At 41.9% G+C, this 22,831-nt stretch overlaps 1 protein-coding gene across 4 annotated transcripts; it reads right to left on the bottom strand.

Annotated features, from left to right (window-relative positions):
* Positions 1–11,961: 11,961 nt before the first annotated feature.
* C1H3orf52 (chromosome 1 C3orf52 homolog) lies at positions 11,962–22,747 on the bottom strand. 4 transcript variants are annotated; one of them, XM_015629771.2, is made up of 7 exons: positions 22,029–22,697; positions 20,720–20,950; positions 17,790–17,913; positions 17,066–17,199; positions 16,167–16,237; positions 14,557–14,747; positions 11,962–13,614 (listed from the first exon to the last, which is right to left on the bottom strand). In XM_015629771.2, coding segments are annotated over exons 2-7 (702 nt in total). In that variant the 5' UTR covers positions 20,900–20,950; positions 22,029–22,697; the 3' UTR covers positions 11,962–13,612. The 4 variants fall into 4 exon arrangements, with proteins under 4 accessions (XP_015485257.1, XP_015485278.1, XP_015485267.1 ...); XM_015629792.3 differs by lacking the exon at positions 22,029–22,697 and adding an exon at positions 21,149–21,983; XM_015629781.3 differs by lacking the exon at positions 22,029–22,697 and having other exon boundaries at positions 20,720–21,135.
* Positions 22,748–22,831: the final 84 nt, after the last annotated feature.

Genomic DNA, 22,831 nt, shown 5'->3' with positions numbered 1-22,831 from the left:
GAAGCTCCATCATTCATCCATTCTACCTCTCTTCCTCTCCTACCCCCACTTGTTAACGTTTCCCCGCAGTGGAGGCTTTGGGGTGGTTTTTGGTTTTTTAGGTGCACAACATCTGAGAGGTGCATGCACTTACGGTGAGATAGCGAGCTGCTTTGGTCACTGAGTTTCGTTCTGTAGAACAGCCAGTACAGAAAACAATTCAGCCAGCAAGGAAACCACACCAAAACTGGCTACCAAGGGTGGGTGCAGAGATCCAGTGGAAGGATGGGAAACTGCGTACCAAAAGTAAGGTAAGCCCAATACCATGTTGTATTTAATTACTAAACAATAGGACTAAGAGACTGATTCCAAAACAAATGATACCTGCAATGAATCAGCCTCAAGGGATCATACAAGGCACCATGAGGAGCTTCTTGATTGACAGAACATAATTTAGCAAGCAAATTAAGATGAACAGTTTAGTTCTTAGTATGTCAAAGAGTATTTCCTCAGGATGTTTACAGAGGTGACATCGTCTGTAAGCTCCCAGCACAGAGAGTCTGCTGAGGGGAGGGAGGGAGTCCATCCTGGTAAAGAACAAAAGGAACAGAGAACGTTTGTCATCTGTTCCAAGTTTCCAGACAGGAAGGAGATTCACCTTGCTATCTCTTATCTGTTGGTACCATGTCTCATAAAGACAAGCTTTTATATACACTATATAGAAATAGACTAAATTGTACAATATATTTAAATGCTGTACGTGAGATATCCTATAGTTATGTACAACAGTGGTTAGGAATAGATTGTCTCCTAAGGAACTATAAAGAGGAAGATGCTCAACAGGAATCACCTAGGACAGGTGGAAAATTCCCTTTCTTTTCCATTGTCTTCTTGATAGGTCAAAGAAAAGGTCATGCAATCTCTGAGTACTCCACCCTGACTGCTTGCTTGGTCTTAAGGAGCTCAGATGAGGCCCTCCATTGACAAAATTCAGCATTCTTTTTGTTTGCAAAGCAAATGCATCTCTCGTGTCCCTGCAGGTCCTGGCAAGACATCTAAGTTGTGACCACATTACCTGGCCTTGAGGAAAAGGGCAGAAGTCCCTAAAGCATGAAGCCTTGCTCTCAGAAGCAGTTTGAGTCAAGGCAAAAAAAACCCCATGTGAAACTGGTGGGTCCTCACCTGTGGCAGCAAGGAGCTCCTGTGCCTTAAGGGTCTCAGGTCCAGGCTCTCAGCTCCCTGGCTTGCTGAATCCCCACTGCTTTAAGTGGTCTTGTCATCCTTATGTGTGGGACTTGTGTTGCTTTTGAAATAATTCCTGACTGCTTTTTAGGAGTGGGAATAAGAACAGAATTCTTTAGAAGAACCTTGCAAGCAAGGTTTTTGTAAGGCAGATTTTTTCTGCTAGCTTGATAGGGCTGTGAAACCCATATCCCTCATCAGAGGGGATGGGCACTGCCATAAAAGACATCACTGGCAAGGTGCTGTGCCCCAGTCTGTGCTCATGCAGCTCCACACCCATTTCCTTCACTTTCAAAAGCTCCAACAAACCACTGCCAGGAGAAGGCATTCAGGGAGAGCATTGACCAGCTGCCCTTGCATGGCAGAGAGCAACTGCAGATCATCTCACTCCAGCTGCTGCCGATGAGCCATGCCAGCTGGGGGTGGTTTCTGTGTAGTGCATCTCTCCTCAGCCATAGCTGCCCCACTGCTGAAAAACTGCCTCTTTCAGAAAAATCATAGACCTTGCAGAAGTTCAGAGTGATGGAGAAATGATGAGGGTGGGGTTTTTGGTTTGGTTTTTGTTTTTGTTCCAGAGAAACAGGCATTCCTATGCAGTGACTCAGCATCTTTGCAAAACTCTGGTGCTGCAGAGCTCCAGTCCTGGCCATTGCTGCTCTCCAGGCAGTGTGAGAGGCAGAGACTGAAGGTCAGCAAGGAAAGGCTCCTGTGCTCCATAGCACAGGCCAGCCCAGAGTCAGGCTGAAGAGAAAGCTCAGGTTACAACACAAAGTTTATATGTATCTCATAAGAGTCAGCCCAGCCACATAAAATTCCTAAGGAATGAGGCTCATGCATTTACATCATCCAGCTATCAACACCTCTCCTGAGTAACTTTAACTCGATGTGGGAAAGAATCAAAGTAGATGGGCACATGCAGGTGAGGGAATGTCTGTAGGTTTTGGGAAAATTGGCAGCCGGTTGTAAGAAATATCCCAAAATTATCACTCCAGGGAGACAGGCAGGCAAAGTTTATCAGATTAATTAACCCACATGTAGGTGAGGACCAACCATGTCTGGTGGGGTCCAATGGAGGAGGCCCCAGAGTCAATTACAGGGGCAGCAGGAATTAAAATGTACTGAAGTGATGGGGTAGCCAGCCACAGGGCAAGGATGTCACTTTTTATTTGTTTTGATATGGGGAGTTTTGAGACTTTGGCAGTTTTGTGTCAGGGGTGGTGAGTTTAAGGAGTTAGGTAAGAACTGGGTATTTTTGGAGGAAGCTCCTGCTCTTTCCGGACCAGCAACCTCTGGTTGTGGGACACCAAGTTAGACAGAGAAAACAGCTGCAGCAGGTCCCTCCTGAAGGTGGATGATGTCATGGCCCACAGCAGGTCAGAGGAGTGAATATTTCTGGGAGCAGGTGAGGCTGGCATCACCCCTTATTAAGGTGGCTCTGTGGGTGTCTGTGTGCCCTTACCAGCAGCATCCCACCACCTCTGCCCAGGAAATGCCCCTTCAGGGACAGAAAAGGGTATCCACTGCCTGTGCTCGGCCCTTTAGCAGCTGGGTTGAACTAAATTCAGACTGAAGGCAATCTTAGTTTCAGGTGTCCAAAGCAGAAAACAAACTTGAGCTCTTAATAGCAGCTGCTGGAAGAAAATATTCCAGACCCTACCATTTATCTGTAAACTCTGCTGCTTCCTCTGTAATTAATTTATTGACTCTTTCCTTCTTCCTATACATCCCCACGTCTGCTATTTCATGCCTTCTGTTTGGAGTGTTTGCTTTTTAGAGGCACTTCTGTGTTTGGGCTGACTGCTTCCTGAGGATGACAGCCCTGTAACATAGTTCATGCAGCTTCTCTGCAAAGAGCAAAGTGAAACTATGGAAAGAAGGAAAAGGAAATTTGCTTTTGTTCTCATTTTAATGAGAGTCACATCTGTCCTCTTTCACGACTGCTGGTCAGAACCGTTTCCCAGCATTTTTACTAATAAATCTATACCTATAATTTTCTCAAAAAATCTCAGCCCAGTAAGAGCCAACCCTTCAGAACCCCTCTCCCCACACAGGCAAGCTGGGCTCCCTTTCTCTAACTGCTGGGGACCTGCCTCAAAGAGTCAGCATGTCTGTGGCACAAATGCAGATGCTGAGAAAGGCTTTCAGCTTTCAGGCCATACAATGTATATTCCCTGCAGGATTACACATGATTGACTAAATAAGAATTTATCTGAGGGTTATGCATCAGTTTACAGATCTGATTTTCTGTAGGAATATATGCTATTTATCTTTTGACAGTCCAGGGGAAGAGCTACCCAAACCCAACAGCCTTTTCATCTGAGCGAGGGACTAAAAAATCAGAAGCCAACTGAATATAAACAAGAAAAAGTGTAATAAATAGAGGTCAGGAAACAAAAATACTTATATCAAACTCACAATATCTGACAGCTACAACAGGCCCCTAATGTGAATTTTGTGTATTATAAATACATATACATAATTTATTTTAAATGTAGCTCAAAGGACTTCTATTGAATTATATGAAATAGTCACACTGGCATCTCCAACTTAGCTAGAGAATTTTATATTCAGTATAGGCAAAACTCTATACATAATTCAAAGAAAACCAGGTAGGCAATCTGGAATGAGGTACTATTTAGTTTTATTTTTATATCCAGCTGTAATGAAAGCTAAGTTCTCCCACTAAACAGAAAACTGGGAAGTTCACTCATATTTTCAAAACTTTCTGCTAATCTTATAAGAGCACCAGGGACATCTGCAGAAAGAAATTATTCCAGGTGAGTTGTGGAACTTAGGTACTTTATAAAAGAAATAAGACCTAAGAGCACACATTTAGCAAGGAAAGTATCAACCGCAAAAAAGAATAGAGGCATTGCCAGTTTCCCTCAGTCCTGGGAAAGAAAAAAAGATGCAAATAAGCAATTAGAGACTGATTCATAATGTACCTCCACCAGCATGCTGTGTGTAATCCCTAAATTCATATGACTTGGCAGCTTTACATCCCTTAGCACATTTTTATTATATATAAAAATCTAGCAGATAGATATTAACACTACATTGTCAACTGTTTGTTAATTACTGGCCTTTTACAAGCACAAAATTGTAAACTATAAGCAGCAGTGCAGACCCCAGAAAGCCTAGTTCTTATTACCAAGAAACTTGCTAACACCAACCTGAACACAGTGTAGAGGCTCCTAACTTTGCCAAATAATTTCAGTACTTAAACTTGCAAGCAAAGCCTTCTTCTTGAACCAGCAAGGATTATTTCAACTGCTAGACATCAGATCCGCTAGCCTTGCACTCACCCCCGTGTGTTTGTCCTTTCTGTCACACTATTGCTATGTTTTTCTTCCTTTTGATTTTTCCCAAGACGTGCTAGAAATCAGATTGATGTACATCAGTTGTGGGAGCATGAGACTGGTGCTTTCTTATCTCTTGCCAATATTTGCTCCTGATTCACCCACCAAGAGGTATTTAATATGGACAAGCCCAGAAAGGCTGGCTGCTCCTCCAATCCACAAACTTTGTTACTGTACTGCCATGGTTCCCAGGGAATAAAGGCTGTACTTCCCAGGAACAGCTAAATGCTGTAACATCTGCCAACAGCTGCCACCATGGACCTACAATTTGTGCCTCTCCTACCCCGTGGCAGCCCCTGCTTCTACAGCCCCCAGAGCAGGGCTGGGTGCCTGCCAGGAGCTGCCTCTCAGGGAGAACAGCAGCAGGGAAGCTGCATAAAGTGCCTTGTCCAAACAGCTGGAGAAGGCAATCTCCCTACAGGTTTACATGTGCCCCTGGCTGGCAGTGGGAAATGAGGACCATGAAGCCCCAGATCTGTCTGCTGACCCTTATTTCCATGCCCTAGGTGGAAAGTGCCTGTCCCCATCAGGAGAAAAAGATATTCCCATAAGCAAAGTAAGTAAAGAAGCTCGAGCCCCTTGGGGATGGTGTGGCATGAATGGGGACATGTGGGAGCTCTCTGCATCACTGCAGAGGCAGCTGGCAGGCACAGCCATGGACAGCAGCTATGGCAAGGCATTTTGCACCCCAATGGTGAGAAACCTCCCTGCATCTAGTGAGTACCTGCCCTCCTGATGTCCCATTGTGCTGGATTACTTGGGGGCTCTTTGGTCCTTTTTGTTTCTGGAGAAGGCAGCAGGAGTGGGCAGACATCCCCTCCAGCCACAGAGCCCCAGGTGCCTCAGCTGCTGCCTCTTGCCATGGGACACTTACTTGGCCCTTGTACATCACTGCCAGAGCTGCAGGCTTGCAAGCACAGTGGGGGAACCTCTGCTGTGCCCCTGCTTCTTCCCCTGCAAAGGAGGTGGAGGGCTGCTGCAGCCAGTGGGCTGCCAGCACAGCACAGCCTACATCTACTCACACTCCAGACCCTGTTCCCCACACAAAAGCACTGCTCAGGACTTTCTCTAAACAGATGTCAGTATGAGGTGTTCTATCAAAATAGTTTCTTCATATTGAATATGCAATTAGGAAAACTCTGTGATAACCAGAATCACATGTGCTCATGTGAATCAGGAGGTCTTGATTTAGATTCGGGCTGCTGCCTCTTCCCTCTTATGGGTAAAGCCATTCATGTAGCAAAGGTGTAATACTTTTACCACTTTCACAAGCTGCAGTATTAGTGAAAACCCACTTCTTGTTAGTCATCTACATTGGCAATTTCATGGAAGTATTAAGGCAGCACAATAATGTTTGAAAATACCATAAATTCTCTAAGATAGCAGCTTTAATGCAATATTGAGTTATTAATATTTAATTGCAAATTGACTGATGCCTCTCCTGTCAGGTTGCAAAACAAGTAGGCTTAAAAAGCCTTGATATCTTTAGAAAAAGTGAAAGTTCAGCTCTGAAATTTTACAGGAGCAACGTGTTCAATCCACCTCATGTTAAGAACCAACCAGACTGATAAAGACAAGGCTAGGAGAAAGCAGGATGTAAAAGGACAGACCTCTGCCACTTAGATGTTTATGGGACAGAGAGACAAATTTCCAGAAAAGCTCCAGACTGCCCAACCTGTGCACACAGACACCCAGTGCATGTGGCACATCAGGCAGTGCCTCTGTGCCCCAGCACCCAGCCAGCAATTCCAGGCAAAATTAAGGCTGCATGGGTCATAAAGCTAAAACACAGTCAGAAAGCAAGTAAGAACTTTCATTTCTAAGACAGACATGTAAGACTGATTTCAGTTAATTAAATGAAACAAAAACAAAACAAAAAGAAAAACCCAAGCATATTGCTCATCTAGGTTTAGTTCAGTTCAATGAACAGTGCTGTGTGACACAAGGGTGTATAAAATAGAGACAAGATAAATCTCAAAAAGCCATCAGATTTATTTAGTTCTTAGAGGTTCAACCCTTTTCCCGACTATTGTCACACAAGTTCATGCTTTTTCACAACCTATTTTCAGTCTGTGACTTAATAAATGCTGTGCTGATGAAAATCCTTGTCTAGTGTTGCTACACCAGAGAATGACAATCATATGTGTTTTATTCTTTCCTCAGCACAGACCTGCATCTATCCACCAGATACCATCAAGGTAAAGACTAAAGCTGATTTTCCCTCCCCCCACCTCCAGTCACTGGTGCAACATCCAAACATCCACATATTAGAAAGACAAAGTGTCCATCATGTTCCTGCAGAAGAAAGAAAAGCCCATAATCAGACTAATTGCTTAGGATGCTGAAAAACACCAGTTTAAGCCTACCAACAAAAGAATTGCATGCACTTAACACTGAGATGCAGCCCCACTCTTGGGCAGCTGGTGGCCAAACATACTGCAGCACACACCCATCATTTCTGAGGCTGAGTGTAATGTTGTGTGGCCCAAATCAGACAATTCGGAGGCTGAACCTTGTGATGATGTCTCAGTGAATGTCCTCAGCCACTGCACAATTTATGGGTGCTGGGGTGCTTCTCTCTTCTCCCTCCCTTCTCCACTCAGCTTTTTGGTAAGCAGTCTCATGACTACTGGCATGTTTCCTGAAAGTGTTTCAGTTTCAGCATGACATTTTCTAGAAGTCATTTAAATGGACTATTGCCAACCAGGTTTAGCAATAAAGAAATCTTCAGTTGAAAAACAAAGGGAGATTTAATACATTGAGGCTTAAAGGGTTTTGGTTAACCTTTGCACTATAAAAAAATAGCAGATGTATCAACAAATGCCTAAGTCTCTGTTGGAAAAGAATAAGATTTCCCCTTCCAGTGTCTCACTGCCTCTAGAAGGAAGAAAAGAAAGAAAAAACAAACCTCCACAAAACCAAACACACCCTTTCAGGTTGCACATTTAGTTTCTGATAAATCAGAATGGAGGAAATGGTTGCATTGGAACACAGGAAAGACCAGTAAGATAAACACACTGCGCTTTCATCTTACCTCCCTCATTTGGGGTTAGCTTTAGGAGCTCTAGCAATTCACTCCAGAGTAATTTAAGAGGTAACTCTATAACTTGGTGTGTGCCCTGCTTCTCTGCCCAAATTTATCATCCTGGAAGGCAGGGGTGGGGGAACAGCCCCTTCTCAACAGTTGCACTTAACAGTCTTGTGTGGTTGTTTGTCTGTGATTGTTTGTGTGTATTAATATGCCCCAAGAGGCGGGAGCTGAGTAGCTGTGGTTTGCTGCTTCTGCTTTCTAAATAGTTCATTTTAGCAGAGGGTAAATGAAGCTGCCTCTTGAGTCCCTGATTAACACAGGGGCTGGAGCTGATCTGGCTCTGTCACTTCGGCCCGCTCCAGGAGTGGGTCACACCCCAGGAACAGGATGACCCAAGGTGTGACTAGAGCACTCACTCTACGGCTTTTTGGCTGTCAGACTGTGCTCTGAGGAGACAAGGACGAGAGGGAGGTCTTTTGCATGGGATAATAGAGGATTTATTGCTCTGGGGAATCTTGGGGTGAAAAGACAGAAAATGTGAGTGTGCAACAGCTGAAATAGGGAGGTGTTCAAAGGGAGGGTACAAAGCATCAGCTGATCAGAGATATCCTGGGGAGGGTAAAAGGCAGGGTTCACAAAATCATCATCCAGTGAGGGAGGTAGGGGGGAAATTTGGCCACATGGACTTATCAAGTGTTGAAGTTTAGGGGATTTCAGAAGTGGAATTCCAAGCATGTGGTGGGCCTAAGATTGACAGGAGACTCAGAGTAGATTGACAGTGTGGGGTGGGAGGGTCTCACTTGGACCAAACCATCAACTTGGGTGGTAACAGAACATACCATTAACAAAAAACACACTGCAACACCTGATGACAAGCAATCACCAGAAGCCCTATGTACTGCGGAATGAAGCACTGCCATTTAGCAGTTTAACAGGGTTGGTTTGGTTTTGGTTTCTTGGGTTTTTTCTTTAACAAGGATGATATCAGTAAAGCAAAAGTTGGTGCCCAGCAGATAAGTGGGCGTTTAGCAGAAAATTTTGAAGAAAGTGGGAAAGATGACAGAAAAGGGTGTGATGAAATGAGCTCATCATTTGTACCTGTGAGTGTGGGATGGACTGTGGGGGAAGAGGAGGGAGTGGAACTGTAATGGGGAACCCGCCAAGTAGCTGTCTGGTTTTGAGAGTTTTTGGTGTCCCAAGGAAAAGCCCCAGAGCATGGTTTAAAAACAGTCCTCACAGGGCTGTTAGTGCAATAGAAGAGATGCCCCTCTGAGTGTTAAACTTGGCCTGTGAATAATGGAAGTTTCCACACTTGCTCCATTGGCGTGTGGGATAAATCACTCCACCTCTGCACTTCAGTCTCCCTACTGATAAGAGAAGGTTGATGATAACAGCCTTTCACAACACAATGACTAGAAGAATTCTGGAAAATGTGATTCAGAGCAACACTTGGTTAGACCTATGTCTTGTCTATGGACAAGAGATGCTCCAAGACTTCACTCAGTGGATTGAGAGCCACTCACTCATGAAAATTAAGAGCCCACCTGTTCTCATGTCACATGTACATTAAGAGCCCTTCCATCTTTGCAATCATGACTAGGGGAGGAGACAGCCATGCACTTGATGATAAGCAAGTCTACCCTGATTGCTCTGCTCCTTAAAATTTCTGGAATTTCTACATCTCAAAACTTCGTAAAACCTCAAATCAAAAATCCGAATTTATTTTCACTGAAATGTTCTCCAGGTCAGGAGATCTTCCATGCACAGCAGAATCTGAACAGACAATAGGATTTGGGTAAACTTGGAAAACCCAAGCCAAATTCTGCAGGAATTTTGTTCTAACACTGTCCTTCTTCTAGGCTTGAAAAATAAAAGCTAACCCTTTGGAGTTTTTAAGCCATGAAACAGAGACCTTTGTTCCATTTAACAGAATGTGGAAAGTAGCTGCAAATGTCACCATGAACCCATCAACACACACTCAAAATACTGCCACAACTGCAGACAACAGAGAATTCCACTATAAAGCTGGTAGTTATTCACTGGCTGCAGTACCCGGTGCATTCAAATCAAGAACATAAGGGCAAACAAATTTTTAACTTCTTGCTTCAAGTTAATCAGTGCACACTGGCTCTTTAGATTTAATGAGTCATCCTGCTAGCTATTTAATGCACAATCACCCACAGCCCATTAGCAAACACCTTCAGGAGGCAAAAGGAGGGACAAGTCTAAACAAAGCTGGGAAGGCATTTGCCCACACAATCTTACCTCCTCCTTTGCTAATGGCTCTTCTTCCTCTTCTCTCTGTTCTCAAGGACAGAATCAGGTAAGAGCTGCTGGGGAAGGGATTAGTTCTCATATTATCTCTGGAGAGGCCAGGGCCCCTTCCATGACAGTGCATCTCCTGGACAGTCACACACACACATTCACTTGGGGTCTTAATTGCCTCCCAAACCCTAGTCTGTCTGGCATCTTGCTGTGACTCCTGTCCCTCCCTTTCCTCCTCTGTTTTCCTATGCTTTTATTCTGCAAGTCACCCCGACCTCTTTCCTTCAGTCCTTTCCCTAAACACCCCATATTAAGTCTTGTTCAAATCCCAAATGCTCTCCCCTCACATGCATCCATAAAATGTCCTATGTAACTTTCCCTTCTTGCCCATCAGTTCCCATTCCCTGCTTGGGTGGATGTCACAGGGATGATCTCTCTTGGGACAGCCCTGGGGGGAGCTGGGGCCCGGGGTGATTGGGGCTGCCTGGCCCCATTTGTGCTGCTGTGCTCTCTCATGTGCTGATGAGCTTCCACTGTGTCAGCACTGCTAAGCAGGGCTCTCCAGGTGTGCAGCCACAGCCTGGCCAGTTGGGAAATGACTGTGGATTTACCAGCCTGACAGTGTGTGTTAGTCAACAGCACTGCATGAGCATACAGGCTGTACCAGACTGGCTCCAAACATCTCCAGGCTATAATCAGACTGAATCTTCCCTCTTTCTCTCTTCCCCCTTTTCCCCCTCAGGAACATGTTGCCAAAAAAGATTCTGTGAATTCCAGTGAGCTGTGGTACTCGACTGTCAGCCATGACGTAAAACATGAGGTCTGTGTGATTGACAGCAATAATCAGACAGAATATGCACTTGTCAGCGTGCCCAAGATGAAGGCAAATGTCACCAGCCCTGAAGAGCAAAGTGAATATGATGATGTCCTGGTAACTTAGAAGGCATCCTTTTGCCTGAGTGTGTGCAGCCATGAGAACCATCCTACCTCTGCTGTTGGGTCTTCAGACAAATCTCTCTCGTGTTACCAAGCTTACCCATTAGGCTACGTCCACCAGTCATTTACTATGAGACTAATCTGTCCATGAACAGCTGGTCAGAGAAAGAAACATGGACTGGGTACAGAGCTTGACAATTAAACCAGGGGAATCAGTACCAACTGCCATCATAACACAATGTTCCTGTATAGAAAATTAGGACCTACAATATTTTAAGCAACTGAGGCTGTACATTTTTCTGGACTTGTAGAATACTTCTATTTTTAAAGGGGTCTTAAAGAACTACTGCTATAAATCTCAAAAATGCAATAAGAACAGGGTCTTTCTGTTTGTTTGGGGAATGTTTCTTATCTTAAATGAAAGCATAAACCTTGTGTTAGATCCATTTACTCTTGTACAAAATTTCACTGACATGCTTGATTTGTACCATTATACAATGCACAATTTTAATAAAGAACTAATTTCTCAAATTCTTCCCTCCCCCTTCTAATGTAATACTACTTAGTGTGAAATCGTAAAGTTGGAATTAAATAAAAAGCCCCAAAACAATAAAACAGTGCATGCAAAACAAATATTACACCCACAAGCTGCTTTTTAATGATGTCTCAGTCATTAAGGTATTCTTCTCATTCCTTCTATTCAAATTAATATTGATCATTCACACAAAACATCTAACTTGATATAATTATGTGTTTTCACACTGCTGTGTCCCTAATGGATTGAGTCATAATTCACTTTTTAATTTTCTTTTACATGATCAATTTACCTCACAGATATATAACCAGAAACTACTTTTTTTTTAACATTTCCTTCAATCCTGACTGGATGCAGTCTGTAGAGTCAGACATTTCCTGTTGAATATCACATCTTACTCCAGCCCCACCTCCTTCTTCCCTGTGAGGTTCTGGGGTAAAGGTATGGATGTAAAGGAGGGAAAAAAATGAGTGCTCGACTCCTTTCTCAACTCTTAATGCCCATATGGGTATCACCATAAATAAGTCTATTTATTACATTATTTTTCAGTTCCTAGAATCAAGATAAAGAAGTGTTCAAGGAAGGGATCAGGTGTCTTGGTGAGAGCAATAAGATTGAGCAACATCTCAACAGCAGTTTATTTCTTTCCTGTTGGTACAGCTAGCAGCTTTTGGGACAAGCCATACAAGCCATGAACTATGTCCTTCCCCAGCATAAGGATCAAAAGAAATCTCTCTTCTAACTGTATGCTGCATAGACTACTACACGAGGAGAAATTATAGCTCTTACAGTCAATGCTATATCTTACAAACCAAGAGGGAATCAGAATAAGCCACAAATATGAGAGTCATGCAAATTACTAATTTGTTCCAGGACGTTTCCCAAGCTCAGTTTAAACACATGCAACAGCAACTATGGGTTTGAGTGTACAGTTCTCTCAGACATGCTTCATACAGCTCAGCATTTAGAATTCCAATGGCTATTTTCCAACTCACACAGCTGAAAGACTAGAGCTGCTAAAGAATGAAAACAGTCACTTTAAGAGTAAAAAAAAATAATTTAATGCACTATAACATTGTCAGATTACTCCTTAAATAAACCAGTAATACTAGAAAGAGAAAAACAATTTTCCAGGACATATTTCTTACAATACAAAATGCTTCTTAAAATAAAATATCTAACAGTACTAATATTTATAAGGCTATAAATAAATGACAAGATATACTTCACTCACATGGTAGTGAATATGTTCCATTCTGCATAAAGGTAATGCTTAGTTTTTATGTTATAGCCAGTTACTGGCCTACTGACTGCTGGCCTATGTCACCTGCTTTGGCACCTTCCTCTTGGCACTGATTCATCTCATCTGGTCTCTCATCAACAAGAACGACTATTTTCTGCCTTATTAAGGCAAATACCTTACATCTGTTTATTTTTATCCCCAGTGCTGGGCAGGAACGATAATTAAGGGCATAGAGTTGTCTTCGGATTTACAAAAACAGGTCAAGCATCTGTCTATTCACTGGTAGCAGAAGCTAACTGTAAAAGCACACTGCTAATTCGACCTCTTAAAAATTCCTGTGATGTTCACATGCATTAGTGAGCAAGACATGTCTCTTCATGCTGTTGCTTTCTTCTTTCATATTTCACATTGAAGAAGAGAAAAATAGAGCAAAGAGCACCTTGACCAAGGAGACTGTAGGAAGAATGAGGAAATCATGAGAGTTAAAGCGTTCTTAAGAAGCTAGTGCAGAGACCTTGCACATAAGTAAAGAATACAAATATATATAGGAAACATGGCATGTGAAGTTTGGAGGGAAAAAAAACAACAGATATGAGTTTGAATGGAAGTGAGCATTGAGGATAAAGCTGTGCAGATAATTTTGCATAGGCCAAGAGAAGAAAAAGGAGCCATGTGCAAGACTGCTTTTAAAGCTCATGCAGAGCATTCAGATTTAATCATAAGGCAAGACAAAGCAGAGCTTTCAAAGTCAACAGAGCATGTATCAGATGCATGATTTTCTCAAGAGTGAAATGGATAATTGAGATATAAAAGAATTAGGTAGTAGTGCTATAGCAATACAACACCATCATAAATATACCATATTTTCCATTTACAATATTGCATCACAGGCAGTATTTACAGGACAACAATTTTAGAAGTGTTTCTACCTAATGCATAGTTCCTTGCCCTGGGATTGCTTATAGATAGGGAATCCCATCTCTTCTAGGTGGTGATGAAGGTGAGGAATCTTTCCATAATTTCTCTGAAAGTTAAAACAGTACAATATTAATATTAAAATAAAGCTTTAAGTAGTTATTTCAACATATTCTTTCCTATCTCTTTTTATGCTACTTTTTCTATAAATCTTGTCAAGATATAAGGAATAAAATGCTTCTAGAAATTGAAACTCACAACTTGTTGATCTCTTGTCCCATGGTAACAGTCCCAAGAAAAACCAATGCAAGTTAATTGCAAACCTTACTTACCTACACTGCAATGCTGAATTGTTAGCCTAGGATTATTCTAAAAGCACATTGGTGTGACTCAGTAAATTGGGACTGGGGGGAGACAGCTCCATGCATTATTTTCAGTATACCTTCAAAGCTCAGGGGACTTCTATATGGGCATTTCTATCAGGACAAATATAAATGGCTTGGAATCACTACTGCCTGGTCACTGGTAGTCATTTGACTCACTGCCTAGGAAACCTGGAAGAATGAGCACTTGTTTTCTTTAAAGGTGTTTCTGTGTGTAATAAACTTTCCAAAAAACTACAGAAAGACACAAATCAGGAGTTTTTTTTATCCCTTGGATTAAAATTTGTTTTGTTAGCATTCAGCATCGAATGTACAATAAGGAGAAATATTTTAAATTTTTTGCCTCCCCTTTATGGTACACACACATATAAGGAGAGTTTTTTGGTATAGATAAAATGCAATATTAGATCAGAAAAGTTTGGTTGGAGTCCACAGCTAACCAGTCTCATCACTATTCCTTTTCTCATCAGAGGACCAAACAGTGAGTGTCAGGTTTTAAGTTAAGCATATCAAGACTTTCTGAAAGCTATTTTAAAATGTTCTTAATACTGTTATGCAAATCATATATACTAATGAATCCAAATATCTTTCTAGAAATATTTCTCTCCTTTTCCATAAATACCTCTGCCCTTTGTAAAGAAACAGTTTCTCTAATGTACAGCACTTACACGTGAGAGAAGTTGGGTTGAGCTTTAACCTGTCACATTCAGATGCCTCAGGATTAAGAGTATCTTCATCATAAATATTCTGACGCAAAATGTTCCTTATAAAATCCGGGTTCATATTGTTTTCCATAAATCCCTCTGTTGATGGTGGCACAGAAAACACTAGCTGATAAATTACAGTGGAGCTTTCATTACTGCAAAACAAAGTCAAGGATGAAAGTCTTCAAGTTTCAACAGGATCTTTTTTTTTTATTATTTTTGAAGACTGACTTTTCATATCAATGTTGGAACAGATTCTTTGTTTAAAAAAACATTTCCCCAAGAAAAACATTATGAAAGAAAACTGCCAAAGATGCCGGCTTCTGCCTCCCCCTCCCTCAGCTCTTGAGACTTGAATGCAGCCAGAGACATGTTTTCAGATGCAGGAGGGGCAGCTGGACACGTGTTCTGATGGGATGTGGTTTTCAGCATGGTGCTTCACAAGAAGCTACTGATAAGAGGCACTGCAATATCCTGTGCTAGGATAGCACATAATAGTTCAGCTAGGAACTTGTAGGAAGGCTTGTTTTCCTGCTAGCCGTGCCAGGGACCACCCAGCTGTGCTCCTGACTCAGCTCAGCCGTGGATTACACAAACCAGTGAACTGGAGACCATCTCTGAAGATTTCATTTTTGTGGTCTACCAAAACTGACTACAATTCAACAGCTAACTTTTGTACTCTTAGAATTCAAAACATTTTCAAAAAATACTTGAATGGGGGAAATAAAAGGAAAGAAAAAGAAGGAAGCAGCAAGAGAGAGACATCAAAGAGGTGCAGAAAGAGAGTTATTAGCTAATCAATATATGTGCAGAACTGCAGCTTTGTACCTAATGGTGTAAATCATAATTAGTACCCATAGGGCTAAGGAGCTACAGTTCACTGTTGAACAAGGCTGGTGTGCCCAAGGCTGGCAGGGCAAGGAAGAATATTCCTCAAGAGCAAAGTGCCCTCACAACTTTGCCAGGGACAACTTTGCCCCTTGCCACATTCCAACGTGGCTATCCCTCTGTCCTTGCTATCTCAAAGAACCTGGGACTTTGCAAAACTACTTCCCTTGATCTTCTCCTGTCTTTCTAATTTCTTTTGTGAGAGTTCTTTTTCAGAAGTCCTTTCTCTGTCCTTTCCCTTGCCTCTCTGCTATTTCTCTGTGACAGGAAACATGTATATTCCTCTTGCCTTTATCTCTTTTGGAAACAAAATGATTCTCTCCTCCTCATGAACCCTGTTTTATTTATTTAAGATTATTTAAACTACATCAATCTAAAGTGTCTCCGGCAATTAATTTCTCTTTTAATAAATATCCTTGAATATATTTATTAAGGGCTGCAGTTGGAATCAAAGATAACAAATGATACTTCACAGCAACAATATGTTCCTGTCATTTTATAATTTTAGCAGTGTTTACCACTTAAACCAGAGGATCCTTTGAACAGTTTTCACTGCCTATATACATAATTTTCCCTAAACAACCTTTTTTTCACATTATTTAAATATTGCACATGTTTACATAAGCACGTATGTCTTGTCAAAAGCTTGTAATTTTCAGACAACTTTGGTGACAGAAATTGCTTACCTGAAAGAAATCACCTGAGCTGACCTAAAGTAACGTCCTAAAGCTGGAGATGAACTGTAGACTTCTGTTAGCTGAGAAAGAAAAAAAAAATTGTTTCTTCAATCTCTTTTTTCCCCTCACAAAAAAGAACCCAAACCACAGCAGATTATTCTTATAAAGTGCTTTAAGGAGCATAAAAACAAGGGCTGAAGGTCAAACAACAGCAAAATCTGCTCTGGAAAATGTAGAGAGTCATTTAAATTTGGCAGACAAATTAATTGTGCATTTGAGTGATTGCTATGTAACCTTAACACAATAGAGGCACTCAGGGTGAACTAAAAGTATGTGCTCATGTTGCCATGTGCAACTGATGTTGTTAGGTTTGGGATTTAATTAGTACCAAGAGGTTCTTCTAACTCTTATTTCATGGAGGGGATGGTCTGTGTCCTGAGACTGCCTTCCCACCATGTCCAAATGATCACTGCCAGGTATGCTGAGCTTATTTCAGCTGTAACTCAGAGTTGTGCTGGCTCAGCAGACATCACAGCTATAAACCCAGGCTGTGATCATACACTCATTAAGAGAATGCAGCACTAAGGATGTTTAGTCCATATTATGCTCAGATGATTTTCACAGGCCTCTCCTAAAGTATTCAATAATTCTATGAAAAAGGTGAAGACTGTCTTAACAAATGGTCAAGTTTAAGAGGAAAAAAAATCAACACTTTTTTGTGCTTAAAAGAAAACAATTCCTTTTTTTCTAGATTGTGACTTTAAAAAGTACAACATGTTTTATTTATGAGCTTGCAAATGACTGAGTTGCTACACAGAAACTGAGAAACAGAAACTTCTTAGAAGGAAAAACACTGAAACAATGTTCTAAGTAGACTCAACTTTGCCAAGAATCATATAAACACTTACCCTCTCAGTAATGTCCTCAGAGGAGAAGTGTGGGAGACCACACATTAACTCCAATGTTCCTGAAAAATTGTGAAAGTTTCCACTGCTTAGTAGTTCATCAGGATCCCAGTAGTCATCCTCATCTGTGTAAACATCTAATAATTAACAGGAGATAGAAAGGGGAGAAAAAAGTTTCAGTTAGCTGAAGTATTGAAAAAAGCCCCTCTTGGCTTTCTCCAGGGTGGTTTTCTCACAAATTTACCTTTCCTAGGTAAGGACTGACTGGGAAAGACAGAAAGTGCAAGTCACCTAAAAAAAGTGGCAGCACATGGAGATCAATCACCCACCTCCATCAGCAAAAGTCATCTGCTCTGGGAGCCTGGCAGGCAGTGACACCACGGGACCCAAGTCACCCATTACATGGATGGCATTTTTAATTAATGGCCCTTGTTCCATTACAAACATTATTTCCATCCTCATATCTAAATCTCTTCTTGTGGTATTTTCTCACTTAGCTACAAACTTGAATTGCCACCTGATCAGGACATAAGTTGCTTGCTGCCTGCTAAGATAAAAGCATTCACAACATCTACCGAGCTACAACACCACCCTCTGCAGTCTGTATCCCAGTTCCTTCAGCAGTTTACTGAAAGAGATTAGAGGATGTTACTGTTGCATTTGTGTTCTGTTAGAGATATTACATATTGCATATTTGTATTGGTGTAACCAAGAGTGAGTTACTTACTAGAATAAAGAATTAGGCTGATGAGAATGACCAGGAAGATCACTAGAAATATTGTAGTTATAACCATCCATAGTTTACACTTCCAGAAAACTACATCCCTGCATGATTTCCAGGGATCTCTCTCCTAGATATAAAAGAAAAGGGCATATCAATTAATCAAATCAGGCAGGAAAAAAAAATAAATTAAGCATGTCTCTACTTTGAAACAAAACCCCCACATAGATGGGAGAGCCTCACTGGTAAACAATGCCCTACCTCAGGGTTTCCCAGCCTTGACTACTGCTGCAGGAGAAAATGCAGACATAGAATTGGTAAAGGACATTCACTTGAGAGAGATCATTCCTCTTTGTGCAAAATTTCCAACTCCTGAATAAAGGCCCATAAAGCTAAAGTACTGCAAAGGTGATTTCTTGGCTCCATTTTCTTTTTAACTATGTTAATTAAATTTTAATATTCCACAAGCTCTCCTTTTAATGTTTGCCATCTCTCCCAACTAAAAAGGTGTCCCTGGAGGTATTTCCAAAATCATTCACCTCTGCAGCACTGATGATGTCAACCTGCATAGCTTCTGGTTGCCAGCACTCTAAGCAAAGGCAATGCTATTCAATAGATACTATTGTGATAAAACCTCCATAAAATAATTGAGACTTTTATAGCTGACTTACTTTTTCTTCAAAAGACTGGAAACTTGAAGGCTACTGAGTGTATTTAACAGACAGTTTAATGTAAATCTCACCTGTTCTATGAGGTCAAAAGAACACTTCACTCAAAGCAATTGTGCATGTATGCACATTCATAGGGGAGAGAAAGGACAATACCTTGCCTGTTACTTAATTTTTAATAAGATTGAAAGCCATGACTGAATTTAGTCATTTAATGAGTTAATCCAGCAGGAAGAATATTAGGGGGAAAAAAAATTAAAAAAAATAAAAGCAAGCTTAGGTGACAGCAAAACAGATAACTTCATCTGTTTTGTTCTACAGCCAGAAGAATCAGAAGACTGAAGCAAGGGTTTGAATTCATAAGCAGACAATGCTGTCTTTTTAATTACTCTTCTCCCTCCCTCTCCATCTGCCATAAAGGTAGTAGTAAACTCCATGTCCTTTTTGACATCAGTACCAGGGAAGGCAAAGCACGTTCTGTGGGTTGTCTGGGCCACACACATGCAGATTGGCAGGAACCAGCTGCTGCTGGAGGCACTAATCCAAGTTTCCTTCCTTTACTTTTTGAACTTTCTAAGAACACAGAATAACAGAGGCTTTCACTGAATTTAACTGAATTGGGCAGCTGGCTAAAAGCTTTTGTGTGGGTGGCAGGGGAATAGGGAGAGAAAACAGTTATATAGAGAAAGAGCTTACAGGAGAGATTCCTCCAGGAGCAGAGGCAGAAAAAGGGAAACACTCTCTGCAGACACCTCTACACACAGAACTTTGCTCTGCTGGAGAAGGAAAGGCAAACACTGAGTATGGTTTTGTTTACAGCATGCTTTCAGCTGTGATCACATTTACTTTTTTTAATTTTGATTTTTAAAATATTTTAGAAGTATGAATTTCAATGTAATACTTAACACTACCATATCGTTTTGGATTTCAAAAATTTTAAAAGCCAGTAACTACTGCCTAGAGTGAAACTATGAAATCAGTCATAGACTCATCAGTTGACACAGGGAACTGTCAAGCCCAAGTTCTGATTAACCCACCACACATTTAGACTTACACAAAACACAATTCTTAATCACACATAGCAAACTGGCTTGATCCCAAGGAAACATTCAGCTCCACAATTACTACAATACCACCTGAACTTTGCCCGTAGCTGCAGCTGAGAAAGTCTCTCTGCAGTGGGCAGGGATTTGGGCAGGGATTTGGGCAGGGTTTCTGATTAACCTGAGCAGAAAGCAGAGTGCTGTAACTTTCCAGGAGTCTGTAAGGGATGGAAAGCCAGTTGCTATCATCAGTATAGAGAAAGCTCAAATGAAAACGCAGTGCTGGAAAGGGGAAGGATAAACCCAAGGGTGAAATTTCTCAGGACAGTCAAGTAGATCTAGCACATCCCTGCCTCTCCTCCCCTCTTTCCTGTTCCTCTTTGCACCTCTGGGAATGTGTCTGACCCTGCAGGGAGCTGATTCAGCTCACCAGAGCACAGGAGAGGTAGCTGACCCCGACAGAACACGACACAGGGATTTTGCCCGGTCAGAGGGACGGATCAGCCCCAGGGTGAGCAGCACAGGGGAGAGGGAAGGGCTGGGTGGGGAGGATCCTGCAGACAGCTCCCAGCTGTGCCAAGAGAGGGAAACCTCTTCCTCCTCTATAAATATCCCTGCAGCAAGTAGTGCCATTCACTGGACAGCACTCACGTGTGAACATGTCGTTATTCCTCTGCCAGAATTAGTCTGTTCCATAGCTTTAAACTAGGCACTAGGAGCTACCTCCCTTAGGATTCATGTGCTGATCTTTACTGAGGTTTCAGAGCATTCTATTAATACAGATCCATAATGGCAAGCAACTGAAAATTACTCAGAGATAAAGAGAATCCAGCATGCTCTGTTCAGGGACATCTTATTTTTGTTTGGCAGTGCTGTTTCCTGGTTAACTCCTACTGAAGGAAAGCCTGGTTTTAAAACTTATTTCAGCTTTTCTCTTTTCTGGTTTTGAGCCAAATCCCACTGATAGATAGCACATTAAAAGAGAAAGCAAAAATTAGAGAACCAATTACAGCTTCAGTTCCTAAATTAAAGCTTAAAGTCCCACTCTCATATTAGAACACTTCTTTGATAAAGAAAAAAAACCCCACATTTAACGGGTTTTTAGCCTCTTTCCCTCAAACAACAAATTAAATCACCCCTACAAAACGTTCCTTCAAGTGTCATTCCTCTTGCTGTGTAGTATTTCCCACACCGGAAGGATCAAATGAGCAAGTGAAATTCCTACCTTTCTCATTTGAGCATTTAGAGCCTTGTCATGATCAGTCTCACTTTCCTCCACATTATGTCCCCGTAATTCAATAATCTCATGCTCCTGAGCAGAGCTCTGCCTTTTCATTGCTTCTGTCTCTGAAGAAGGGCCTCTGCGAGGTCCTCTGTCTCTGAAGTGAGCACGGAGCCAACTCATTTCCTTCTTGTTTCAGCTGCAGTTATGCTCAGTCATAGCTCTGACACGAGGCTGGAAACAGGGAGAGTTGGGATAGTGTTCAAAAGAGAGGTCTCAAAATACTGCTAAATTAGGGGAATTCCTTGGAAGAACAAATAAAGTCGACTGCCCTAGCTGCAGAGACAGGGAAGGCGGAGGAAGTATCGATTTGCTTAGCCGTGAGAACTCTGGCTCTCAGCTATGCAATACTAGGTTTTCCAGTTTGCCTACCTTCCTGTACCAGCTCTTGACGAGCAAGTGACTAAACCTCCAGCAACGCTGTCATTTGCTGGGACGATTTTCAAAGGAACCCGAGTGTTTTCTCTGCCGCTGTCAGCCAAAGCAATATAATGTTATTACTGTTATCCATGCAGCTAAACAGATGTGGTGCTGAACAGAACAAAGTGAGTTAAAGTTCATAGAGCATGTTGTTTGCTTAGGCTGGGACTCTGCCAACACTTGTAATTCTAGTCTCCCTCTATGGTCAATAAAGAAATGAACACTACTGACCTTTGTACTGGAAATTGCTCTCCCTTTAGCTATTATACTGCCTAAAATCATATCTGGTCTCAAAGAACCATTTATGTGCTTTAACATACTATACAACCTAAACCTGAGAAGCTGCTTTAAGATAAAAAAAACCCAAAGGGCATAGCTAAACAAAAGAGAAAGATGGCCTTCAATTTCAACCTGAGCTCTAGAGGACATCCTTTTGTGAAACCGTAGTGATTTGGTCTGTGCCAGCTTCCCACAGGAACTCTCACGTGCGTTTGGAATCACAACACCTCACTGTAGCCAAGGGCTGATTACAAACCCAGCCTCCCCAATATCCTTGATCCCTACCTCCTCTTATTTCTCCTGTTCACACTCCACCCCCATGTTTCTCCTTCCTCCCCACAGGGCATCTCTCTCCCCTCTGAATCAAAAGGTCTGGGCAGACAGCTGGTAACCACATCTTTGTTCACTCTTTTCTCCCAGCACAGGGAGTATCATGCATTAAAAACCGAACACAGCCTCTCTCCCCAGCCCCCTTCCCTCCTGCCTGGGTATCCACTCACAGCACCACTCTTTTTTCCTGACAACACCTCAATTTTTTCTTTGTGAGACTCACCTTGGTTCTGCCGTCTGAAGCACACCCAGGGTTTGCATTCCTGATGTCACCTCACACCCATCCAGGCAAAGGCACTCCATGAAAGTGAGCACGACTTGGGTTTATTCCACAAGTAAAAGGAAATACAAATTTGTATACCCCACACCTTCTGGTTCTGAGAATCCTTAAAGCTCTGGAAGACTGAAGGTGAAGCTGAGCAGTCATCAAGATGAGAACATGTATCTGGATCTACAAAGTCTTACTTAGGACATCATACACTAGAAAAGACTATCTGGTTCTCACTTCTCCTGCTAGGTATCAGGTTCATTAATTTCCATTCACAGTAGACCTTCTTACTGGATTGACTGAAACCAAAACTGTTCCTCTGAGACAGTTAATGATTATACAGATCTCACCATGCAAAGGCCAAAGTCCTTATTTTATTTTACATATTTGTGAAGAGGCTCCTTAAAGTCATCTGGGGGGGATCTAACTTCCACACTTGGTGCATTTCTTCCATGTGAAATACTGACCCTTCTGCCAAGTTGCTGAGAAACTCTGAGAAAATGAGAAGTCAAGAAATGAGCTGGACTTTCTAGGCTAGGCTTCTCTCTAAAACAGAATAGCAGAAAAGCTGTTTTCTTCCCTAGGCAGGATATTTCTGGTTTCAGCAAAAGGAAAAGAAACTTGTGCCCCTAAATGTACTCTTTAGTAACAGAGGCACATTGAGCTCAGCTTTACAAAAACAGCAAAGTCCAAGGCACTTGAACTTTGTCAAGTGCCTTGACAAAGGCACTTTGTCAAGCTCTGATGAACCTGGGGTT

This window comes from Parus major, chromosome 1, assembly GCF_001522545.3.
Source record: "Parus major isolate Abel chromosome 1, Parus_major1.1, whole genome shotgun sequence".
NCBI classification, from domain to species: domain Eukaryota; kingdom Metazoa; phylum Chordata; class Aves; order Passeriformes; family Paridae; genus Parus; species Parus major.
The sequence above is the reverse complement of the archived record's forward strand: the minus strand, read 5'-3'. Positions and strand labels throughout refer to the sequence as shown.

What these genes read in the sequence shown, in the direction of transcription:
- C1H3orf52 (XM_015629771.2), bottom strand. Translation starts at nt 20,899, where the DNA reads ATGAGTTGGCTCCGTGCTCACTTCAGAGACAGAGGACCTCGCAGAGGC. An exon ending in TAAATGCTCAAATGAGAAAG is followed by an intron (nt 17,914 to 20,719) that starts GTAGGAATTTCA and finishes TTTTATATCTAG; the next exon opens with GAGAGAGATCCCTGGAAATC. An exon ending in GCTCAGGTGATTTCTTTCAG is followed by an intron (nt 14,748 to 16,166) that starts GTAAGCAATTTC and finishes TTTGTTTTGCAG; the next exon opens with TAATGAAAGCTCCACTGTAA.